The sequence below is a fragment of the Lissotriton helveticus genome, chromosome 1_1 (genome assembly GCF_964261635.1).
Source record: "Lissotriton helveticus chromosome 1_1, aLisHel1.1, whole genome shotgun sequence".
NCBI classification, from domain to species: domain Eukaryota; kingdom Metazoa; phylum Chordata; class Amphibia; order Caudata; family Salamandridae; genus Lissotriton; species Lissotriton helveticus.
The window spans coordinates 55,062,130-55,087,894 of record NC_136057.1 but is presented as its reverse complement, the minus strand read 5'-3'; the positions used below and the strand labels follow the sequence as shown (position 1 = coordinate 55,087,894).

General features: G+C 42.6%; 1 protein-coding gene across 1 annotated transcript in view; it reads left to right on the top strand.

The window, feature by feature from the left end:
• Window positions 1-25,765, top strand: part of LOC144758218 (uncharacterized) — a 174,300-nt gene that overhangs the window by 128,389 nt on the left and 20,146 nt on the right. Inside the window, exons 2-5 of the mRNA XM_078646417.1 lie at window positions 4,554-4,676; window positions 9,372-9,605; window positions 9,778-9,933; window positions 11,086-11,271. Coding sequence (XP_078502543.1) covers window positions 4,554-4,676; window positions 9,372-9,605; window positions 9,778-9,933; window positions 11,086-11,271 — 699 coding nt within the window. The remainder of the gene's footprint in view (window positions 1-4,553; window positions 4,677-9,371; window positions 9,606-9,777; window positions 9,934-11,085; window positions 11,272-25,765) is intronic.

The window sequence follows — 25,765 nt, the reverse complement described above, 5'->3', positions numbered from 1 at the left end:
CTCTTACCATTCAGCTAGTGTCCTGTTGAGGGGATATATTATTTTGGGAAGCTCTGTTGTCCTGTTTTGTACTGCCTCTACGGTAGTAGATGAGGAGGGGTCAGTAAGGGTGGTTGTAGTGGTGGTGGCGCTGGGTGTTGTGATTTTGTTGGGTGTTGGAAGTGTATAAGTAGTACCTCTGTCACATAGCCGTCTTTAAATGTGGGTGTGAGTTGGATGTAAATCACGCAGTACATAGTCGACGTCCTTACAGTAGTTAAATGTTGATGTTAATTTGTTAGTGGTAAGTGGAACTATCGGCTGTTTTTTTTAGGTAGCATTGCAGATTTGGCTTGTTGTTGAAAATATGGGGAAGTGGTGTTTTTTTGTTTTTTTCCTACAGGAACTTCTAGTTTATATATTATTAACGTTAGTTGTGGTTCTGGTTTGTGGTGATTTTGTTGGAGGAAGGAATCAATTGAAGAGTGTTAATATTTGCAGTTTTTACTAGGTTGAGAATGGGATGATAATTAAAAAAGATTGAAGAACAGATATGGTTAATGAACATTATAATTAGGAATTATCATTTAAAAAACCTTTGAAATTCACTGAAAAATTCATAGGTTTCAGGTATGTTATAGTTAGGAATTAGCATTAAAATAACCTCAGAAATTCACTGGAAAAAAACATAGGTTTTAGGGGTGTTATAGTTAGCTGGACATTTCACTCGTACAAAACCATTGAAATTCCTCCGTTATAGTTAGTTGTACTAACTATAACTGGCGTGCCCGCAATCTACTGCTGATGATGTCACATATTACATCATTCATGACATGGTCAGTGACATCAATGATGGCATCTCAAATGACATCATTGATGACAGCACTGATGACATCATCCATCTGGCAATTAGATACACCTCAACATACATTAGCATAATCTTTGTACACTCATTATAAAATAGGAAGTACCATATCTGCATGCATTTACACACCAATACATGTTTCTAAAAACCCACTCAGTGATTCCTACATCTACACACACATCTAAACACTTACCTATATATTCACTCATACATGCTAATAAAGATCAATAGAATATTATTAAATATATTTATACACCTACATCAACATGACACACCAGCACACATCTTATTCACTTATGCAGTCATCCTACTTACTTATACAAACAATGAATCATACTTACATTTACTCAGCTACACACTTATATAGACACCACTTTATTTATTCATATAGATAGTAACTCATACTTAGTGTGTTATAAAATCACTATTACAAGCATACAGTTATCCATACAGTCACTCATACAATCACTGAGTCTTATGTGTACTTATTTATATACAATTGTCACATACACTGCCTTTTATTTTTCTACTTTGTTGGAAATGTATCATTGAGAAATATATTTACTCATCACTACACCCAAAAAGACATTCACTCACCCAAACAACTGTTTCCACGTGCAGGCTTAACCTATATATACATACTAAATCAACTATTTACACATCTTTTAACAGTCACACACCTCCCACCCAACCACACACACATTCACTCTCCAATACAAATACTCAGTTAACTAATCAATAAATAATATAGACATTCACATAGCTAGTAACCAACTGGTGCAGCAGTTTACACAACAACTGACAAAGTGGTACAGATATTCACACAGTTTAGATTGCTATATATATAGGTCTCCCGGTTTTATGGTATTTTTTTTTTACATTTCCGTCTGTATTTATTCATATTTATTTTTTGCTCATTTTATCTGTATTTATCCATATTTATTTTAGGTTTTGTGAAAAAATGAAGCTGAAATGCGTACATTTCTACATTTATTTAACCAGTTAATGTACACTTGTGCCTGAACACCTGCCACGTTTCAATGATTTAAACACACTCAGATTCTAAAATATGCACTTATAAGAAAGCATGCCATTTTTTAACATACACTGCTGCTTAAGACTTTTTACTTAAATTCCTTTTTTGTAACCCTATTCTCTGCTTAAACCACACAGCCATTGGCCTTGCAGTCATGGTTGACAGCATTTATAATCATTAAAAAACAACCAATTTCTGTTTTTATCCACATTTAAAAATAAATACAGACAGTAACATAAATGGTTTTCTGTCTGTATTTATCTGTAAAAATCAGTAAAAACCGAATACAGGGAGCCTTATATATATAATGCATATTTAAATAATGAACCAAATCACAATCACTGGATGATGTCATCAGTGATGTCCTCAGTGATGTAATTATAGATTTCATCATTGATGTCACTGACCATGTCATGAATGAAGTAATATGTGACATCATCAGCAGGGGATTGCGGGCTCAAGAGTTACAGTGAGTGCAACTAACTATAACGGAGGAATTTCAATGGTTTTGTATGAGTGAAATGTCCAGCTAACTATAACACCCCTGAAACCTATGGTTTATCAGTGAATATATATATATATATAATATCTCAAAGCTCCACGGTTCCCACCTGTTGGAGATGCACTCTGACATCCACTGCAGCAACCTTCATGAGGTAAAAGCCGGATCTGCGGGTGGATCCAGTTTGCAGCATGCCTGTCGATTCACACCTGACGCGTTTCATGCTCATTGCACACTTCAGAGGCGCGACAGTCATTTTGGCATAGAGGCCACACCTTCCACATAAAAATATGAGCCCTCCAATTGGCGACTCAAATGGGTTTGCATTGGTTTGTGGGTCTTGTAGTGTGTGCCTCAGTTATGTGCCGCTGTCTGAGACATTTAAAGCCCACAAATGGGACTCCACTCGCACACCTGGCTTGTCAATCCTCCATGGATGCCTCCACAGTGAGACTCCATGATTCGGAGCTCTGTGGCCCCAAATTTCCAGGTGGTGCATCTCCCTCGGATGGGAGGCCGCATATAAATCAAAGCTCCAAGGTTCCCACCTGTTGGAGATGCACTCTGACATCCACTGCAGCAACCTTCATGAGGTAAAAGCCGGATCGGTGGGTGAATCCTGTTTACAGCATGCCTGTCGATTCACGCCTGACGCGTTTCATGCTCATTGCACTCTTCAGAGGCGTGACAGTCATTTTGGCATAGAGGCCACACCTCCCTCTTAAAAATATAAGCCCTCAAATGGGCGACTTGAATGGGTCCGCGTTGGTTTGTGGGTCTTGTAGTGTGTGCCTCAGTTATTTACAGCTGTCTGAGATGTTTCAAGCCCACCAATGGGCCTCCACTCGCACATCCGGCTTGTCAATCCTCCATGGATGCCTCTACATTGAGACTCCGTGATTCGGAGTTCCGTGACCCCAAATTTCCTGGTGGTGCATCTCCCGCGGCTGGGAGGCCGCATATAAATCAAAGCTCCAAGGTTCCCACCTGTTGGAGATGCACTCTGACACCCACAGCAGCAACCTTCATGAGGTAAAAGCCGGATCGGCGGGTGGATCCAGTTTGCAGCATGCCAGTCGATTCACGCCTGACACGTTTCGTGCTCATTGCACTCTTTAGAGGCGTGACAGTCATTTTGGCATAGAGGCCACACCTCCCTCTTAAAAGTATAAGCCCTCAAATGGGCGACTTGAATGGGTCCGCATTGGTTTGTGGGTCTTGTAGTGTGTGCCTCAGTTATTTGCAGCTGTCTGAGATGTTTCAAGCCCACCAATGGACCTCCACTCGCACATCCGGCTTGTCAATCCTCCATGGATGCCTCCACATTGAGACTCCGTGATTCTGAGTTTCGTGGCCCCAAATTTCCAGGTGGTGCATCTCCCGCGGCTGGGAGGCCGCGTATAAATCAAAGCTCCAAGGTTCCCACCTGTTGGAGATGCACTCTGACACCGACTGCAGCAACCTTCATGAGGTAAAAGCCAGATCGGCGGGTGGATCCAGTTTACAGCAAGCCTGTCAATTCACGCCTGACGTCTCAGACAGCGGGACATAACTGAGGCACACAGTACAAGACCCACAAATCAACGCAGACTCATGCGAGTCGCCCATTGTATGGCACACATTTTTAAGTGGGAGGTGTGGCCTCTATGCCAAAATGACTGTCATGCCTCTGAAGGTTGCTGCAGTGGATGTCAGAGTGCATCTCCAACAGGTGTAAAGTCATGCTTGTAGTTTGCACTTTACTACCGATGCCTTCTGCTCATCATGTTTGTAGTTTGGACTTTACTACCGATACCTTCTGCTCATCATGTTTGTAGTTTGGGCTTTACTACCAATGCCTTCTGCTCATCATGCATGTAGTTTGGACTTTACTACCAGTGCCTTCTGCTCATCATGCTTGTAGTTTGGACTTTACTACCAATGCCGTCTGCTCATCAGGCTTGGAGTTTGGAGTTTACTACCAGTGCCTTCTGCTCCTCATGCTTGTAGTTTGGACTTTACTACCAGTGCCGTCTGGTCATCATGCTTGTAGTTTAGAATTTAATACCAATGCCTTCTGCTCATCATATTAGTAGGTTGGACTTTAATTACAATGCCTTCTGCTCATCATGCTTGTAGTTTGGACTTTACTACCTCTTTCTAACATGCTTTTCCTCTTTTGTGCTGCTCAGGGTTCGGTGGCAAGAATTGGGAAATCAACGTTGATGACTGTCCAGGCCATAAGTGTAGGAACGGAGGGACTTGTGTGGACGGGGTGAACACCTACAGCTGCCGGTGTGCTCCGGAGTTTACTGGTAAGAAGAATTCAGAGGGAGAGGAGTCCTTGTTGGGTAGCCCCTACCCCTCCTCTTTACCCACAGCACCAGCACATGCTCTCTGGGACCTGCTTAGGACTTGTCCTGGTTCTGAAAGCCTTGATATTTGATATTTATGTGCATTTGTAGAGCGCTAACGTTCGCTCCCAAGGGAGCATCATGGCGCTGGGCAAGCTGCGGAGAATAACAGAAGGATGGATTTGGAATGGAGAAGACTAGATGGCTGACAGGACAGAGGAGTCTAGTTGTTGGTAGACCCATGTCTTGAGAAGTTTTCTAAAGTTGTTTTCATTATCTATGGATCTGAGGCTGACAGGCAAATTGTTCCAGGCTTTGGCGGCTAGAACATTGAAGGATTTCCCACCCTTGGTCTTATATTTAAATCTGGGGATTAGGACCAGATTTGTCCCAGAAGATCTCAAACAGCGCGGGGGGTTGTAGCGCATAAAACGCTTTGCAAAATAGCGGGGTCCTGTATTTTGCATTGTTTTGAAAACTGTGAGTAGTAGTTTAAAGAGAATTCTTTTATGTAATGGCATCCAATGCAGCAAATTTAGTGCTGCAGACGCTGATGACCTTCTGGGGAGTTGTAAGACCAGTCGAGCTGCAGCGTGTTGGATGCTCTGCAGCTTTCTGAGAGTAGATTTTTTCACTCCGGCCATAAGGCCATTGCAGTAGTCAAGTCGGGAGAGTATGAGGGCTACCGCGACTGACTTTCTGGCTGCAGTTGGGAGGAAGTCAAAAAAAGTTTTCAGAGATTTTATTAATCCAAAGCAGCGACCGGCAGTGGTCTTGACGTGGTCATCAAAGGAAAGAGATGAGTCAAATTGAACGCCTAGGTTTCTGGCTGATGGAACTGCACTTGGGGGGGCCTCTGATCCAGGGGGCCACCAATCTTTCGGGCAGAAAGAAAGGTTTTTACCCAGTGGGATGATTTCCGTCTTAGCACTGTTGCATTTCAGATGGTTAGTGTTTAGCCACTTAAAGACATCAGAAAGGCAGTTTTTGAACCGAAGATCAGTGTCGGTCCGCTGCTTGTCAATTGTGACGACCAATTGAGTGTCGTCAGCGTAGGACGTGACAAGAATCCCATGTGATTCTATCACAGCTAAAAGAGGTGCCATGTAAATGTTAAAAAACAAAGGACTCAATATGGACCCCTGGGGCACTCCCGATGTAATGAGTTTTTCGCAGGATAGGTGGGGTCCAAGGGACACAGTCTGAGACCTGTTTGATAGAAACGATGAAATCCAGGCTAGGGCTGTGTCAGTCACGCCAATCTCTCGCATTCGATTTATTAGGATGACATGCGAGATGGTGTCGAATGCTGCTGAGAGATCCAACAGGATGAGGACAGCCTGCTTTCCCTCATCCTGCAGGAACTTGATGGAATCAGCTAATTCGATCAGTGCTGTTTCAGTGGAGTGACCGGAGCGGAAGCCTGATTGCTGAGGGTGTAAGATGTTGTGGGCCTCTACAAAGGTTTTTAGCTCCTCATGCACTAAATGCTCCGTGACTTTGCCTAGAATAGGAAGAAGGGAGATGGGACGCATATTCGTCAAATCTGTTGGCGATTTATTCTGTTTTTTCAGTAGGGGTTTTACTGTAGCCTTCTTCCATTCGGTAGGTACAAGTCCGGATTCAAGGGATTCATTGATGATAACATTAATGTAGGGATTGACTGTGTCGATCAAGTTATGAAGGATGATGGGGGGACAGGAATCGGTAGGCGCTCCTGATTTGCAGGCTCGAATTGCCTTGCTAGTCTGTTGCAGGGAGACAGATTTAAAAGCGGAAAAAAGGGGGTAGTTGACTGTTGCCTCTAAGGGGGTTGTCGGCGGAAGGGGAAAATCTTTCTGAATATTAACTATTTTGTCGACAAAATAATCTGCAATTTGATTGCAGAGACTCTCTGAGGGGGGTATGTCAGTGGTGAGGACTTTCGGGTGAGTGAAGGACTTAACTATGGTAAAAATAGTTTTTTGGTTTTGGTGTGCTTCCATTATAAGCTTGGTGTAGTATTCCTTTTTGGCTATTTTTATGTCAGAGAGATATAGTTTCCTCTGTTGAACATAACTTGTTCTGGAGACCGTATCATATGCTTGTCTCCAGAGTCTCTCTAGTCTCCGACAAAGAAGATGACTGTCTGCTAGGGTCTGAGTGTACCAGGGGGCATTTGGCTTTTTCTTCTTAGGGGCCTTTTCTCGATGGTTATTGGGCTCAGAATTAGCCGCGACAATTTGGCTCATCCAGGTATGAAAGTTGCGGGAGTCGATTTCAACATCACCAGTTCCAATGGGGGGTGGGGGCATCGGTTTTGACTCTAGTTTAATTCGTTCGGCCACTTTCTTCCAGTTAACTGAGAAGGAGGCTTGGGCATGCCTAGGGCTGGAGCGGGTGGTAAGAGGTGTCATAATGTTAAAAGGGATGAAGTAATGGTCGGTCCAAATTTGGGGTAACGGGGGGAAAGTGGAAAGGTTTGAAAGATTGGTGCATATGCCATCAATAGTGTGGCCGGCACTGTGAGTGGCTGTATTGATGCGTTGGGAGAGTCCAAAGATGTTCAGGGACTGTAGGAAGGAAATGGTGTGGGGGTCGACGAGTGATTCCATATGTAGGTTCATGTCGCCAATGAGCGTAAAGTTAGGGTATTGTAACATGAGTGCTCCAAGCGTCTCATCCAGAGAGTTCAGAAAGGAGGTGGGATTGCCCGGTGGGCGATATAGGAGCCCTCCTGATAGGGAGAGAGAGGCGTTTATTTTAATAGAGAAACCCATGCTTTCCGTGTCCTTAAGGTGACATAAGTCGAATGTGTGACAGGGAAATGTTTCCTTAATGATAAGTGCTACCCCGCCGCCTCGACCAGAAGGTCTATCCCTCCTGAAGATGGTGAAACCAGGAGGGAGGGCGATAGCCAAAACAGGGTTCGAGGAATCGTTGAGCCAACTTTCAGTTATGAACAGGGCGTCTAGTTCATAGTTTGATATTAAGTCGTGCACGTCCTGGCAATGGCAGGCTAGAGACCTGGCATTCACAAGACCTCCCTTGAAGTTGGTGGAGTAACATTTCGAGGGGGCAAGCATGTCGGCTGCGTCGTTTATAGGCAGGGGGGGAGTCCATTTACAACGAAGGCATACAAGGGGGCTAGACAGGGGGTCAATATGAGGGCAGTCAGAAAGGTGGGGAACGAGTGGGGGGCGCAGGGACAGTAAATGATTGGGGTCGTACCTGATGATGGGTTTCAACCTAGCAGCGTGCCCAGCGCCCGGCGCGGTCCGGTCGCGGACGGGCGCAGACGGGCTTGGCTTAGGCGCGGCTTCGGCGCGCGACCGGCGCGCCCGCTGCGCCAGCCCGCTGCGCCGTCTGGGAGGATGACACATGATATAGGGAGGGGGGAGGGCTGGAGGCCGGCCCGACTTGAGCGCTGACCTCGCCCTCCTCACTCAAGATGGCGCCCACCGCCGAGTGATGTAGTTGAAAAGCGGCTGGGCTAAAAAGAGACGGTACAGAGGGTGTAAGGAGTGTCAGAGTGCCTGATTTTACAAATTCCCATTAATATAATAGCCCCCAATGTAAGAAAACGTTAAAAAGCGGCAGTTACATAAAATGTTAAAAACGCTCCAATTGTCTAGCAGATAATAAAACAGTCAAAAACGCCAAAGATCGCGATTAATCTCCGCTCCTCAGCAGCTCGCAGCCCCAGTTCCCCTCACCAGGGAGAGCTTCTGTAGGGCGGGGAGCGCTGGGGAGGATGCACCTAAATACAGTGGGAGGGCGGGAGGCTGGCCCGACTTGAGCGCTGACCTCGCCCTCCTCACTCAAGATGGCGCCCACCGCCGAGTGATGTAGTTGAAAAGCGGCTGGGCTAAAAAGAGACGGTACAGAGGGTGTAAGGAGTGTCAGAGTGCCTGATTTTACAAATTCCCATTAATATAATAGCCCCCAATGTAAGAAAACGTTAAAAAGCGGCAGTTACATAAAATGTTAAAAACGCTCCAATTGTCTAGCAGATAATAAAACAGTCAAAAACGCCAAAGATCGCGATTAATCTCCGCTCCTCAGCAGCTCGCAGCCCCAGTTCCCCTCACCAGGGAGAGCTTCTGTAGGGCCCCCCAGCCATCATGGTGGAAGTATTTGAGCTTGTTTTTTCATGCTTTGCACCCATTCCCATCGCGCTGTGAAGGAGTAGGGTGATATGAAATGGATACACTGTCCAAGAAAGATCCAGTGAAGCTGTTTTGAGAAGAAGCTTCTCGTTCAGGGGGCTGCCACATGAGATAGATGGTCCCCCAAGTGAGTGTTGTGAGCCAGACTGGCACAGCACGATGGAGTCTGTTTCATAGAAAGGGAGGATGTTTCCATGTCTTATTCAGGAGCTTAAGAACAAGGATGCCTCAGTAATATTGAGACTTTTAGGGAGGTCTGGTCCCTTTTCTTACTGTGAAGCCCCTTGAAGCCCTGCCTAAATGTTCTGGTGCGCTAGATTTCACCTTCACTACCGTGCAAGGGGTAACAAGTGTTCCAAGTCCTGAATTCTACAGGAACGATGTGCCACCTCTTCACTTAATGGAGAAACCCACAGATTTTAGGTGTGAATATATTTTCACTTCTGGATGATGGTTAGTTTTATATTTGACTTTAACCTTCTCTTTCCTTCCTTCTCATAACTATTAGGTCAGTTCTGCACAGAAGATGTGGACGAATGCCGGCTGCAGCCCAATCCGTGCCACAATGGTGGGACCTGTTCCAATACCCACGGTGGCCACACCTGCGTCTGTGTGAATGGCTGGACAGGCAAGAGCTGCAGTGAGAACATTGATGACTGTGCGAATGCCGTTTGTTTCAATGGGGCCACCTGCCATGACAGAGTAGCTTCTTTCTACTGCGAGTGTCCAATGGGAAAGACTGGTGAGTAGAGCCTCGGGGAGACTCTGGGAGCCTCGGGGAGCTAATTTATTCATAGAAAAATGTCTCTTTTCTTAGATCACTTTACTAGCAGCTGGAATTGTGGCCGGCCTCTAGAGCTATGATGGATCTTATACTACTTCAGTTATGAGCTTTTATTTTTTTAATCTCCCAGGTCTGCTTTGCCACCTAGATGATCAATGCATCCGTAACCCATGCCACAAAAAGGCAATCTGTGACATCAATCCAGTGAATGGCCGTGTCATCTGCTCCTGCCCTCCTGGCCTCACTGGCGGTGCTTGTGACCAGGATGTTGACGAGTGCTCCATAGGTAAGTTAAGGTGGTCAGCCGGGAGCAGCGCTCCCTGGGCTGGCTCCGGGTTATGCCATGTAAAAAAGGTAATTTTAATGAGAAGTATGAATTTGTGTTGATCTTCGTACTGCTATCTGACGTATTTATTACATTTAGTTGGCAAGTGAAACCCATAGTGTAGGGACAGCTTGCCATGGCTCTTGAAGTAGACAGTTATGGGAATTGATCTGCTTGTTTTACAGGCTTTGAGTTGTCTTCGGCCCTGGCCTTGCTGACCCCAAAGAGCAGAAGGGCCATCCTCATCCATCCATGCATGCCTTAGCACCAGAGTCTTACTAACTTTATGTAGCAGCGTTTATAAGTGAGAAGAATACTCTTGAGGTTGAAGGTAGAGGTGTATTCATTCTGGAAGGTTGGTAGCTCAGTTATGGACTAGGATACCTTAAGCAGGTCAGTCTCTCATTAGAACAGTACAGGTTTTTTGGGAGCGTTGGAAGCTCCTGCAGCTGTGGTGTCCACAGTACTGTATTTTATCTGCTGTGTGGTGGCGATGTTGTGAGATTAAAGCCCAATCCAGTGCAAGAGAGATGCTCTCCTCTAGAGACATCCTCCAGGGGAGCAGACGTACACCAGTAACATCGGCTGTTTTCGGGTTTCCAGAATCGTGTCCTTCCTAGTGTTGAGCCGAGAACGGCTCAGGAGTGGCACAGATTGGGAAGAAGGCGACATATCTTGTTTTTGCTTTGAACAGCTTCATAGTGCGTGCATGTATGATTTGAAGAGTTATGAACTCGATTCCTGAAGGAAAGCACTACATCAGTGATTGTACCGGGAAGAGTAGGCACCAGATCTGCAACACAATCATTCATTCATTCATTGGACTCCTTTGCCAACTTACCCACAGAAGCTTGAGCAGTGTCTGTTGCTTCATGCCAGACAAGATCTTGACGTACCAGGTCCCAATCCCTTGTGAGTCTCGTATGTGGGTCAGAGACTGCTAGCTAATCAATGAAAGGCCCTCCAGAGTGACCCTGCCATGTCTAGGTGAGTGCTCATAGATTAGTTTAAGAGGGCAGATGGTCATTCCTTGGAGGGTGCTATTGTTTCGGTTGTAGTGATGAAAGAAGTTGCTGCCTCCTTCATCAGGTGGTCTTTTCTCCTTGTTTCTAGGTGCCAACCCCTGTGAGCACTTTGGAAAGTGTGTAAACACACAGGGCTCCTTCCAGTGCCAATGTGGAAAGGGGTACACGGGTCCCCGATGTCAGACCGACATTAACGAGTGCCTGTCCATGCCGTGCCAGAATAACGCCAGCTGTGTGGACCGCATTGGAGGGTTCACCTGCATCTGCATGTCAGGTAGGATATAGTGTCTGCTAGGGAGTGCCAGTGTCTCAAGACTCTCAGCAGAGGATAAAACTTGGGTGTGAGCAAGGGTCGGGCAGTAGGAGAGAAGAATACAGAAAATGTCTAACCAGTTATGAAATGGGTAACTTCCTTGTGACCGCATATTCTATTTTGTGATGAAGAGATTGTTTTAGAGGTGTCCTGCTAGTCATAAACATCTGCAAGCACCTAGTATCGCATGTCTGAACGGTGTTAATCAGAGACCGATATAAGTGAAGCTGCTGGATTTACAGGGTCCGCACTTGGTAGATGCATTGCTGCCACTTGAAGGCCCTGGGACAGTTTCAATATGAGAGGGTTAAAGCCTTGTTTCAAAAGGTTTATCCTAATATTCACATACATTATGTCACTGGAAAGACACAATGACACTGAGGCATAAATGTCACTTCACTGGTACTTTCTTTCACTGTTTAAGTTGAATATCAAATCATGATACAAAATATTAAATTAATTAATTTGTGTGAAGATCTGTAAGAGCCGTTATTATTCTGAAATTTGTAGTGCGCACAGCTACCCAGGGTTTTCGATGCAAAGCGGGGGTAGGGAACAGAGAGGGAGTTGTGTCTCTCGAAGAAGCAGGCGCGGAATTCCATAGTGTTGGCCCTAGATAGGAGAAAGACCGACCTATCATGCGGGCCAGTCGGATCTGTAGAGCAAATCACAAGGGACGGGAAGGATGGTATAGATGGACCAAATCCATCAGATATTTAGTATTAGATCCCGATTTGACGTATAGCACCGCACAGCGCAGCATATTCGCGGCTTTGAACTTGACAAGGTTCGACACAGTCAGCGAATGTAGGTCACAAAGAATGTCGGAAGTTGAAGTAATCTTTGGTAGGCGGTAGAGAACCATCTGGACGTGTACCCAAAATATTAACCATAGACGAAATAACAAATGATCAAAATTAATTGACATATCCTTCTAAACTAACTGTAGGCTACCCTCATTCTCACTCAGATCCAAAATCTTACTCAGTCGCAATACTGAATAGCTAAGCCTTGCATAACACTTTTTGTGTGGTGATGACTGGCATTCCACAGACACTGCTTCATTACACTTCAGTTGTTTTTGTTCTGTTTGTCCTGGAAGAATACTATTTGACTCTGGTGTTCTTTTCACTTGCACAACTTTGGCTTTTCAGCCTTGTTGATAAAACACCAGCTGTCTAGGATTCCTTTCCTAGCTCTGGTAGGCCGCTTGCCTGGGGTTCCCAGAGCCCATTTCACACCACGCCTTCTCTAAGGCTAGAGCCCTCGTCACCACACTAACTGAACCAGACATCTGTCCTTGGGGCAGCGGAGGCTTCCTTCAGAACCCTATGGTAGCCGTTCTTTTAAGGCTGCCCCAATCCTGTTCACCACCCTCACTCTAGTAGGACATTTTCTTAGGATTCCCAGGGGCTCCCTGTAAAGATCCACTTTTCACGCGAATTGTGAAGACAGGTATCCTTACTGAAGAGTAAGTACAGGTACCTCCGGCTCAGCTTCACAGCTTTCAGCAATGCAAAGCTTTTCAAAGGATAACATTCCAACCTAGCAACATTATCAACATTCCGACATACGCAGATAACTCCACACTCCCTTGATCGCCTCTAGGCCTGACAACCATCCTTCCCAATGCAGCCAGTTTCCTTTCCTATCCTCACTCCAGGCGTCGCCATCTGTGCACCGAGAGATCCCTTCACAACCTTCCTAGGGACACTAGACATTCAGAACTCTGCTCAGAATATTAATATGGCAGCTTACAGCGATCTGTGGGAAGCACAGCGGCTACATTTAGTTCCCCCGCCCCCGCATATTGGGCTGTGGAACCTACCTCATTTGAATGTGCTTCTTTGAGCTTTTGAACTCAACTTCACAGAGACCAGCTGTAGAGGTGGGCTTCAGCCAGGCCTACCAGTGCTAGGGGTTCGCCCTTCCCTGCACGCAAGTCCTCAGACAAGTAAATAGAAGTTGTCACGGAAACTGTAAGGATAAAAGAAATGTTTATTAAACCTCATGAGGTGGAACTACATTCACACAGCACCCTTCGGTAGTGTATTACGTAGCACAAGGAATAGAAGAACCATGGGTCTTTTATACCCACACAGGAGCTCAAAAGAAGGCGGTACAAACACACATAGGAGAGTTACATACACACATGGTCATACAGAAATGTACAGTCAACAGTAAGGGAGGAGCTAGCAGTTGCTGACTCCGGTAAAATCAACCTGACAGTTACAGACTAAAGCATGTGTATTAACAGTTACAGATTCCTCTACGCATGTGCAGAGTGGCAGAGTCTACGTATAGCTAGTCCTCTAAGCAGAGCACAAGGGTAAACGACAATGAAGAAGGAAAGAGCACATGGTGAGACATGGCAGACAAAATGGCTGAAGAAAACAAGATGGCTTCAGCTAAATGCTAACACTGATCGCTGCCAATTTTCTACACACCCTCTCCCCCTCCCATTCCCCAGCAGAGGGTAGTGGGGTACAGTGAATACCCATGTGTTCGATTGAGAGGGCCGTGGAGGCTCAAAGACCCCCATGAATCGGGCCCCCACGCACAATGTGCTTCGGGACACTCATTCTGCTGCGAACGAATTGTCCTTTTCCATGAGCTGCTATGTTCAGAGCAACTGTCACTAATTGAGCCGGCCTGTGCGAGAGGCCTGCAGACCAGGGCCTTCCCTCTGCCAGTTCAGTCTAGCCTAGTTTGAGCCGCCTCTGACTGAGGCAAGACCTTCAATATGACACCAGTAAAGGGCACTTTTAGTTTTTCACTTTGCCGCTGGATTCAAGCAAGCCTGGCTGAAGACGGCTGGAATGCCAGAAACCGGTCCTAGGAAGCTTGTTTCCGGTCCAGGGAAGGCATGGCTTGGCAGTTCGGGCTGGACTGTTCCCATGAGGCACAGGGTCAGACTGATTTGCATATGGTCATGTCTGAACTGGGGTCGCAGAGTGGGCTAAAGAACGGTGATGGATTAAACCCAGATTTTTTGACTGGGTTTGAGTGTTTGATTGGTTCAGATGCTCTGTCCATCACCACCCCCTTTTGTACATGATTTATGGAAGCATTACTCACTGGACACTTCACCCAAAGAGAACACAGTTTTGTGCTAGGAGTTCTGGCCCATTTATTTCCCAGTAGGTTTGTTGGGCACATGCTGTCTTCTGCTCTCCAGGGTGTTTTTAGGTTTTGGAATCAAATTCCAACCAGTTAAGGAGAGAACAAAACTTGCAGGGTAAGAAAGAACATTTTAATGGACATTCTGGCCGTCTTAGCTCTCGAACTCTCTCCTCCGCAGCACCGTTCTACTGATGATGTGCTTCAAATGTGCATCTTAAACAGTGTGGGCACGGTTGGTGATTCATGACCAGGATCAGGGAAAGTCTTGTGTGAAGTTTTCATTGCATGAGTTGTGGCTTAATGGTAACCTGTAGAATTTCCTTCATTTACTATTCTCAGGCATTTGCATAGTTTTCTCTCCCAAGTGTTTGTTGGCCTTGGTAACTCACTAACAGTTAGCATCTAAATGTATGTCTTGCTCAGCGTTGTCTCACAAGTACTCTGAAACCATGTTGAACTGGTAACTCATGACTAGTTTGTATAAAAGTTCATGCTTTGCTTACCTTTACGTAGGACTGACTCAATACAATTAGTTTTCAGTTAAAAACTGGATTTGAAGCAGGGAGACTAAGGTGTTTATACCAAATTAACAAGACAAATTATTTCCACATCTGCTTGGTACATAGTTTTGCAGCATGAATCTTTTCTGGATTCACATGCAGTGCATTATTGCACCATCCAGTGTTTGGAACCCAAATCTTTTACAAACCTTTTGTCTTTCTACTTTTTTTGTGTTTTGGTTTTGGTGGGTGCCGACATACCTCCATGTGGTGTCCCCTGTGCCGTCGTTGTGCTTCCTCCAGAATCTCCCACCTTTGGTCGCCATCGTCAGATTCTTTTTTTTCCACCATGGGGTCTGGAAGCATACAGGAAGATCGCCAACAATCTGATTTCGAAAATCAAGAAAATATCAACATGAGTTCACCGGAGTAAGAAAGTCATCAATTGAAGATACTGAACGAAGTTCTAGGAGCAGGACATGGGTCTCTCTGTACTTGGTAATGGAGAAAACACAATTCCAATTTTGCAAACACTGCCACCAAAATTTTGTGAAAAAGGATAAACACACTGTCTGCAACCTCTGCCTGCCAATAGATCATCGAAGTGAAGATTGCAACGCCTGTGCAGTGTTCACCTCTAAGACTTTGAGGGTAAGACAGTGACAGAGAACAGCCCACCATACAATGCAGGGCCAAATCACACTCCATCTCTATGGTTTATGGGCTTCTCCTGCGATGAAGAAGAGAATGTCGCCAAAGGGCCAGAAGGGTATGAGGAGGCCGACCTCCAAATAGTGGAATGCGACCCAGAAGTTAAGAGAACTTCGAGATCAGAGGTAAGAGACTCTGCATCCTTAAAAACTTCAACCTAGTCAAGTAAATCAGACTCTAAAACCTCAAAGACGGCTTTGGCATTCAAGCCCTCAGTGATCGCAAGCTTGTCAAAAGGGAAAAGTACCCTTGGATCCTTCGAAAAGGACTCCGCAGCAGTAAAGACCCCCCAAAAATTCAATATTTCGAAGGACGGGCGAGGAAAATTTACTTCAATGTCCAAACAGGAGAGGTCAAAAATCGAAAGACATGGATTGACGAACACTGTCTTAGAAGAATTCATAGTCACATCGTACACACGAACATCTCCACTACCAACTAGTGGCCAAGATCGAGAAAAAGAGAAGATGACTCGAAGCCTAAATGGGCAGCACTTTACAAAAAAAGAAAGACTTTGTAAAAAGTCTGCAGCAATTTCAAATACCATGTGAGTCTTCGAACAAGCAAGGGGATGAAGGCCTTGAGGAAACAGAGCTGCCTTTAACACCAGAACCTCAGGAGGAACAAGATGAAGAGCTCTTCTTCGAGGAGGAGGAGGAGGAGGGGTAAATTTACCTGGGTTATGAGGCTGCAGAGACTCACAATGGCAAGACCTGGAAACAGACTCACCAGAAGAAGGGATAAACACTTACTCTTCAAGACCAACAACACCTAATGATATTGGAATGATACAGAAGGCAGCGGAGAGGTATGCGGTAGAGTTCGAAGAGGAGAGGCAAAAATCATGTTTCCTATTATAAACTCTTCTGCCTACACAATCAAGAAATCAGTTTTTACCAATGCTCCCCAGTGCCCTGGGTCATGGAAAAGAGGTTTTCATGGAACCAGCAACATGAACGGCAGTCACTCAAAGGGCAGAGAAGAAGTGTAGACATTCTTTAAAAGACACAATTCACATGAAGGCAGCAGGAGATCCGATAATAGCATCAACTGCCAGGAAGAGAGCCAACGTCCCAAGCACCACAGGGCCACCTTCAGATAAGGACAGCTAAAGGATGCACCATAAGGGGTGAAAGATAGAAGGGAGTGCTGCAAATCAGTGGTGGATTGCAAACTCAAATGCATCGCTAAATCGTCACGCCTACCAACATCGGGTAGAAATAGGAAAACTAATGAAGCGTTTCCTAGAACTGTGCCAAAAGAGGGCAGCACACCAGATGGAGGATGGCAGGAACATCGCCAGTACCTGCTTAAACTCTTCACTGGATGCAGCAGAAACTCTAGGACGACAAATGATGGAAGTAATTATGGAACGACGCCTTGCATGGCTAAGAATTTCAGGTTTTAAACCCGAGGTACAAGCTAACATACCAAATGCACCATTCAATGTTGTACAACTATTCAGGATAGTGATGGACAAAACCCTGAATTAGTTGAAAAAATGACAATGAAAGCGCAAGGTACATGGGGGCCCTACAGTTCAGAGGTAACATGCGGAGGGGGCAGTACCCTCACGAAGGCTGACAGCAAGGGGCTCCTTCCATTCAGGATCATCCCATTAGATCAGAGTTATTCAAACTGTGGGGCGCGCCCCCCTGGGGGGGCGCGACGCCATCTCAGGGGGGGTGCGCTCTCCACCATAAAATGTATTTCACCTTTCATTGTTTGCCAGGCGGAGAGGCAGAGTGGAGCTGCAGGGGCCCTAAGAAGGGGTGAAGACGCCTGATTAACATGCAAAAGGTCTTTAAAAGACCTGTGGAGTACTCGGGTGCGGCTGTGTGTCTGCGAAGTTGAAGCTGTTTCATCTTGGGCTGGGCATCTTGGGCTGCCACCCAGAGACGCAGGAGGGGGTGGGGGGGGGGGGGGGGGGAGAGAAGCCCTTCAAGTCCAATGGGCGTTGCGCGCCTGTTCTTGGCTCGGGTAATCATTTTTTAATACACCAGTTTTGCTTATTGCACGTATTGTAAATATCTGCGAAATTATTCACTGGCTGCTGGCAGCATAAAAAATAATGAAGACTCAGTGAAGGCACCACGGAAATAGCGTCCCCTTCTCCAGAATCCTTGCAATACTTGTCTAACAGCGTAACCAGTAAAATGAAAACATTTAGAGAGATTTCGGGCTCCTTGTAGAAACCGCGCCCTTTCCCGTAGAGATTAACAAGGGTACAATTAAGCATCCAGATCTGTCCGGAGAACGGGAGGGCAGGGGCATCATACCCGGCCTGGCATTTACACCCAGGCTCTGCAGGCATCCAGAGGGAATTGGGACAGTTAAAGACAAGCTGGAGGAGGCAGGAGATGAAACTCATAAAAGGATCTGGGATTAGAGCGGGGCATAGAGTGAAAGAAAGTGTAGGAAGGAGAATGAGAGGAAGAGGGAGAAGCAGAGGAGGAAGGAGAGTGGAAGAGGGAGAGGCAGAATGGAGGACGAGAAAACATGGAAGGGGATGAACGAGGCTTTAGAAGTGAGGAGAGGTATATACTGAAAGGTGAGAAAAAGAAGGCGGGCAGAGAAAGAGAGGTTAGGAGGTATGAAAAAAAGGGTGGGAGTAGGAGGAAGAGGGAGATAGGAAGTGAGTGTGGAATAGAAGGGAGTGAAAAGAGAAAGGAAGAGATAGAAAGCGAAATGGGAAAGAAGAAGCGTAACATTGGGCAACAAAATAGAGGGAAAGGGAATGAGAGAAGATGAGAGTGTGTGTGAGGGAGAGAGAAAGAGGAAAAGAGTGCAAGAGTGCAAGTGAACGAGAATAAGTGAAAACAAGAACGTGAGTATGTTATTTATGTATTTATTGTTTTACAAAGTGTTTAACAGTGGTCTTTTTGTCACTTACAGTAACATATGGACCGCCTGGGCTCACCATAGCGCGCTTAGGTAGAAAAAGCATAAGTATGAGAAACCCATTTTCCCCAGTATATGCTTATTTGCACTTTTCTGCAGATGGATTGAGAAAAAGTTGAAATTAGAATCTTTTGTGAAAATAAATGTCATTCTCCTTCCAGAAGGGCTTTTAAAATGTGCCAGGATTTTCTGCAGGTTATTTCGTTCACCCGATCCCAGAAATCCTGACCACTACCATTGTCCCAAAGAAAACACCTGCCTCATTCCCAGGTCCAGGGAACAGGGACATCTTAAGGATTTGGGGGGGGGGCCATATTCAGAACAGCTTTGAATTTATGATCCAGTTTCAGCTCTTTCATGCCCTCTTCGGTCTGGTCACTGACCGTGCACTGGCACACTGGTCCAAATTCTAAATGTGTTGACATTTCATATTCAGGGATAGTGACGTGTGTATTCAATATTGTAGCACAGCGGCAGCGCACTAATATTACTGCAAATAATCTCTGTGACACCCTCCCATTTCTTGTGTGTGCAGTGCGGTTTTGTTCTAAAATAAACTTTTTTCATGTGTGTTGCATGAAACTTAAACACATTTGTCTGCAAAATGTCTTTAGTAGACTCTCACACATCACCATAGTAAAAATAAATTAAAGGAAAATGCTATTTAAACAATCTGTTTAAGAATGATTCAAGATAGTCAGGGTAAGACTCTCTCCAGAACAGAGCTGGCTCTATCAGGGGTCCCCCTTAAAGGCTGGGGCCCTGGGCCAGAGCCCACGTTGCCTATGTCTTAAAACGTCTCTGCCAGGGAAGACACCTGCTACAACCTGTGTATCAAATAAACTGCTTACCTCAATGCCTGGCAGAGGGTGTCAACCGCTTTTTTTCATGGAAAGAGAAGCTGTGATAGGATGGGCAGTGCAGGAATGGGGAGTTTTTTCTGGGAGGTGAGAATGGGGCAGTGCTGCTTAGGATGGCCAGAGTTGAAATTGTTTTTTTTAATGCCATTGGACAGTGCTTCTCAGTGGAGAGCATAGTCTTTGAGGTACACAGACAAAATATCGAAAATAAAATATCGGAAAGACAAAATATCGAAGTTAAAATATCGAAGGTAAAAAATATTGGGAAGCAAAAATATCGGATACAAAAATATCGTAATAGGTAAGTAAGTATAAATATCGAAAAAAATAATATCGTATGACAAAATATCGACAATACAAAAAATCGTCTAGTAATGGAAAAAATAAATAGTATAGGAAAAAATATAATAATTGTACATAAAAATTTGATAAAAAGGTCTATATGAAAAAATTACAATATATTTAATATAAAAATATTTTTAAAAAACATATCTAGTTTTAGGAGCGGGTTGTTGGGTTTATAGGGGATAAGGGTGGGAAGTAATTTAAAAATATTTAATAAATTAATATATATTTGTAAAATTGTTTTATTAATAATTAATTTGTAAATAATTATTATTAATTAGTTAATTAATTAATTAATATAATTTTGTAAATTATTTTATATAATAATTAATTGGTAATTAATGAATATTAATTAGTTAATTAATTAATAAAATCTAGTACATAATTGTACAAAATAATTAATTGGTAATTAATTATTATTAATTAGTTAATTAATTAATATAATTTTGGACATAATTTTAAATAAATAATTGGTAATTAAATAATAATAATTAATTGGTAATTAATTAATATTAATTAGTTAATTAATTAATATAATTTTGGACATAATTTTAAATAATAAATAATTGGTAATTAAATAATAATAAATAATTGCTAATTACTTAATATTAATTACTTAATTAATTAATATAATTTTGTACATAATTTTAAATAATAATTAATTGTTAATTAATTATTATTAAATAGTTAATTAATTAAATATTTTTTTTACATATTTTTAAATAATAATTAATTGGTAATTAATTAATATTAATTAGTTAATTATATTAATTAGCTTCATTTAGTTTAATATATATTTTTTACTTATTGTAAATTAATTTGGAAAAAATTATATTAATAATTAAATTTATTTATTTACAGCTAATGTGCTAATATATTTACTTTATTGTTATTGATAATTAATAATTAATTTGTAATTACATAATAATAATTATTTTTTGGTAAAGGAGTATTGTTAGAGTTCAGGGTCAGTTTTCAGTTTTTTGGTAAAGGGGTATTTCTTGGGTTCAGGGTCAGTTTACAGTTTTTGGGTAAAGGTGTAGTTTTTGGGTTCAGGGTCAGTCTTCAGTTTTTGGGTAAAGTGGTATTTCTTGGGTTCAGGGTCAGTTTTCAGTTTTTGGGTAAAGGGGTATTTTTTGGGTTTAGGGTCAGTTTTCTGTTTTTGGGTAAAGGGGTATTTTTTGGGTTCAGGGTCAGTTTTCAGTTTTTGGGTAAAGGGGTATTTTTAGGGTTCAGGGTCAGTTTTCAGTTTTTGGGTAAAGGGGTATTTTTTGGGTTCAGGGTCAGTTTTCAGCTTTTGGGTAAAGGGGTATTTTTTGGGTTCAGGGTCAGTTTTCAGTTTTTGGGTAAAGGGGTATTTTTTTGGTTCAGGGTCAGTTTTCAGTTTTTGGGTAAAGGGGTATTTTTAGGGTTCAGGGTCAGTTTTGGGTTTTTGGGTAAAGGGGTATTTTTAGGGTTCAGGGTCAGTTTTCAGTTTTTGGGTAAAGGGGTATTTTTAGGGTTCAGGGTCAGTTTTGGGTTTTTGGGTAAAGGGGTAGTAGTAGCAAATAATGCAGTTTCTATTTTATTTACTTACTTAGAAGATGTGATAGTAGGTTGATAGTCTGGTTCTTCTAGTTGTTGTGCAGCAATTCGGATAGAGATGAATCTCCTTCAGTGACTTTTGGCAAGTAGTTTGTGTTTAGATTTTAATTGTTTATATAGGGGAGTGTCAGTAGTAATTACTTTGCTATTGGTTAATTTAAAAAATTAGGTTTGTGATTGGTTAGTTAGTATATTTGAATTTCAGTTGTGATTACTTTGTAATAGAAGTGAAAAATCCAAATAAATTATAACATTATACAAAGTAGTATAGAATATTTTTATATGTGTAGGTGATATAATTATACCAATAGGATATTTTTGACAAATTAATAGTGTGTCTATAGTATTAATTTAAGTATTGTGTGTTTATTTAGATGTGAAAACATATAAAACGTTAATTAATTATGCAAACAGATGCATATAAAAAGTCGATATAGCTGATAATCCGATATTGAAGTGCACGATATTTTTGATGTCGATATTATAGTTAATGTCATTATTTTTTGTAGATAGCGATATTTTTGTTTTCCGATGTTACTGTAGTCGATATAAAAGTAAACGATGTTTTTGTATATCGATATTAAAAAATCGATATTTGTGTATATATCTAGTTAAGTATAGGAAGCCGATATTTTTGATTTCGATATTTTTGCTCCGATATTTTTGTACGTCGATATTGTGAATGTCGATATTTTGTCAGACATTCAGTCTTTGAATGGTACTCATCTTATTGACCACAGAAGTTTCTTTGAGGAGGCTTTGCAAGAATTAAGTGGAGAACCCGTAACAATTTGCACACATTTTATCTTGAAAAATGTAGTTTTGGACTGTGTAGTAAGCCTCTGTCATTTCACCACACCAACTCGAAACCTGCAGTTTTCTTAACACTCTTACTGTGTTTAACATTATTAGCCAGATATGGACTGGGAAATGCAGATGACCGTCGATTATGTAGAATACCAGGTTCCAGAATTTTTTGTCAAGTGGTGGGGGGGCCCGACATCTAAATAAATTCAGCTGGGGGGGCTCAACCTAAAAATTTTTGAAGACCTCTGCATTAGATATATCAACAGTCATTTCAGGGAACGAGTCAAAACGGGTCAGCAACAGCAGACACAAAGGTGGCAGTAGCAACAAGGAAGACAGTCCTTCTGCGGACGAACACCTGCAAGTCGACAGTCACGCAAGTAAGTGACTCCTCAGGGGTGACACAAAGCACTCATCAAATGTCAAAGAGTGAAACAACAAATGTACAAACAAGAGAACTTCACCGGTAGGGGGCAGAATAAGAACTTTCCTCCAAGAGTGGAAGAATATCACCGCAGGCAAGTGGGTCTTAAAATTAATACAATCTGGAGATTGCATAGAATTAAACAGGACACCTCAAGAAAAGAGACCAAGTAAAAGGGTTCATTCAAGGGAGGAAACAATCCGTCTACTCAAAGAGGTAGAGGACTTGCTGTCAAAGGAGTCAATAGAGTTGGTGCCGAGCCTGGAGAGAAGCAGAGGAAACTACTCCACATATGTCTAGATCTCAGGTTTTTAAACAAGTTCATAAGAACTCAAAAATCCAAGATGACTACCCTACAGGAGGTAGAACCCGAGCTACAAGTGGGGGATTATGTGGCCACAAAAGATTGAAGGACGCTTATTTACACATTCCATTGAACGCAGACCGCAAAACATTCCTCAGATATGTGTTCGACAATGAACGCAACCAGGTCAAAGTGCTGGCTTTTGGGATAAAATCAGCACCAAGAGTATTTACAAAGTGCCTAGCAACAGGTACGGCACACCTACGGAGCCCGGGAATACACCTACCTGGGCAACTGGCTCATAAGGGCAAATTCATACAAAGATGCAAAGAGCTCATACAACGGGGGATCACAATGATTGTTCAGCTTGTGTAGCATTCTTGTTTACAGATATTTCCCTTTTAATACAAATTCCAATGTTGTACATATTTCCCTTTTAAATAGAATGTCTCTTCATAGCTGCTCATGCACATTGTGTTATGGATTCCATTTAGAATTGTTATGGTCTGAAATGGATTGGGGTGAAGAAAAAGGACTGGTAACTTGGAGAATGGATGTACTGTGCTGCAGTTCAATAAACCTTGGATTTTACTTGGAATTATCTTGGATTTTCAACATCTTTATTACAAAATTGGCGACAATGGTGTCTAGTACCTACTACTACAGCAGCACAGGTGTGGTACACCTGATTTTGAAAGGATTTTGGATTTTTACCTGATCTTAACCTAGTTGGATTTTATAAACTTTTGAAGATTGGAGCTTGGTTCATTCCTACATAGAAGACGTTGCTATCGACTATCCTACTTAAGGACTGAAGGATTTAAAACTTTATTTTACTTGGAATACTATTTACACCTGCTCTCACTGGTGTACAATATTCTATTGGTAACGCTTTTCATCTTGGAGACTGCACGGTTGAGGACGCTGTATTTACCGTAAACTACGAAATTTATGGGTGTTTGCGCGAAAGTTTCACAATTTTAAACGAAATAAGCAAATGTTTACCTTTGAATGTGGTTTCAACGGGCAACACGCGAAGGACTGAGTCTTCCCGTGCAACAAATCTCCATGCGCCGTGTTGGAGCGTGCAGTTACCATGGTTTCCAAGTAGTGACTCGGGTGTGCTCGTGAAATAAAGGTACTGTTTCACATTTTGGAATATATTGATCAAATAAGCCACGCCGCACGACGAACTTCACAACTATCTGTTTGACAACATTTTCACATCGCGTGCATTATTGCTGGAAATTTCGAGCTAGTGCTAGACTTTTGCACTATAATCTACAACTGCTGTGTAGGACATTACAGCGCTGATGTACACAGCTGGTGTACTCAAGGATTGAATTTGTGTTTATTTACTTTGCATTTTATTTTCTTTCAACGGTAATAATATATTGCTTCATTTTGTTCACTATTTAATTTGTACTATTATCATTTTCACCATGCAGTTTGACCCTCCGTCGAAATTTTTACAATGTAAGGGTGATCCTCCCATCCCCTGGAACAGATGGAAGGAGGAGTTTTTAACTTATTTAAAGGCTATTGATGGGGAAAGGATGGTAAATGAAAGGAAAAAGAATATTTTTCTTCATTGTTTAGGATCCGAAGGGCAAGCTATTTTTAGAAATTTACCACCTGTTCCTGGTGACTCTGGTGTATTTGATGAAGCAATGCTTCGTGTAGAAACACGTTTCAAACCCACAACCAGTATTGCTCTGAATCGTTACAAGTTTTATACGAGGGCACAGAAAGAAAATGAATCTTTTGATGATTTTTTAACGGGTTTGAGAGCTTTGGTGGTTTCATGTAATTTTGGTGCAATGACAGACGAAATGATCAGAGATCAGATAATTGTCAATGTTAAATGTAAGAAAACACAGGAACAATTGTGGATATTAGGTAATCCCACTTTATTAGAAAGCATTTCCACTGCCAAGGCTTTTGAACAATCTAGCAAATGGATGAAAACTATTGAAGAAACGAACACTAGGGGTAGCAAGAATGATAAACAAAGTGAAGAAGTATGTGCTATGAACAATGTTACAAAAGGTTTTCAAAACTATAGGAATATATCACGTAACCGCATTGTATGTTTTAGATGTGGGAGTTACAATCATGTAGCTTCCTTCAAGTTTTGTCCTGCCTTGGGAAAAGAGTGCAACAAATGTGGTAGAGTTGGTCATTTTTCCAAGTCCTGTAGGGAAGACAAAAAGAAAATTGGGGACAAAAGTAATTATTTTAAAAAAGGGGAAGTCTCTTGTGTGAGAGATGACACTGATTTGGGATCAAATTTGTCAAGATGTGAGCATGTCGTGTCTAATGAATCCCTTAAAGAAAGAGGAATGATTGTATCATTAGTGAGTTTAGGGTTGCTTGAAGAGGATGTGTTGGACTCTCCTAAGTGTGTGGTTAAATTTATGGGTGTTGAACTAGAGCTAATGGCTGATTCTGGGTCTCCTTGGACCATCATAACGGAAGAATACTTTCATGAAATGTATGAATCTAAGATTGCTAAGAGTGATTTGTGCCCTCCTGATGTAATGGCAAAAGGTTTCAATGGTTCATGCATTGATTTCATTGGTTATATTGCTTCCACCATATATTTTAAGGATCAATCTGCGTACATCAAATTATATGTAGTAGTAAAGGGAGTGAATGTTCTGGGTTGGCGCGATCAATTCAAACTTAACATTACTTTGAATCCACGCAGCAAAGATCCAGTCATGGTGTTAAAGGATAGAGATGAGTTAAATAAAAGAGTTATGTTTGTAGAAGAGAGTAATGTTTGGAAGTTACTTTCGTGTGAGTTTCCTGGAGTTTTTTCAGACAAGTTAGGTAAGCTAAGCGGGTTCACTCATGTCATCAAGCTCAAACAACGAGCTGAACCAGTTGTACA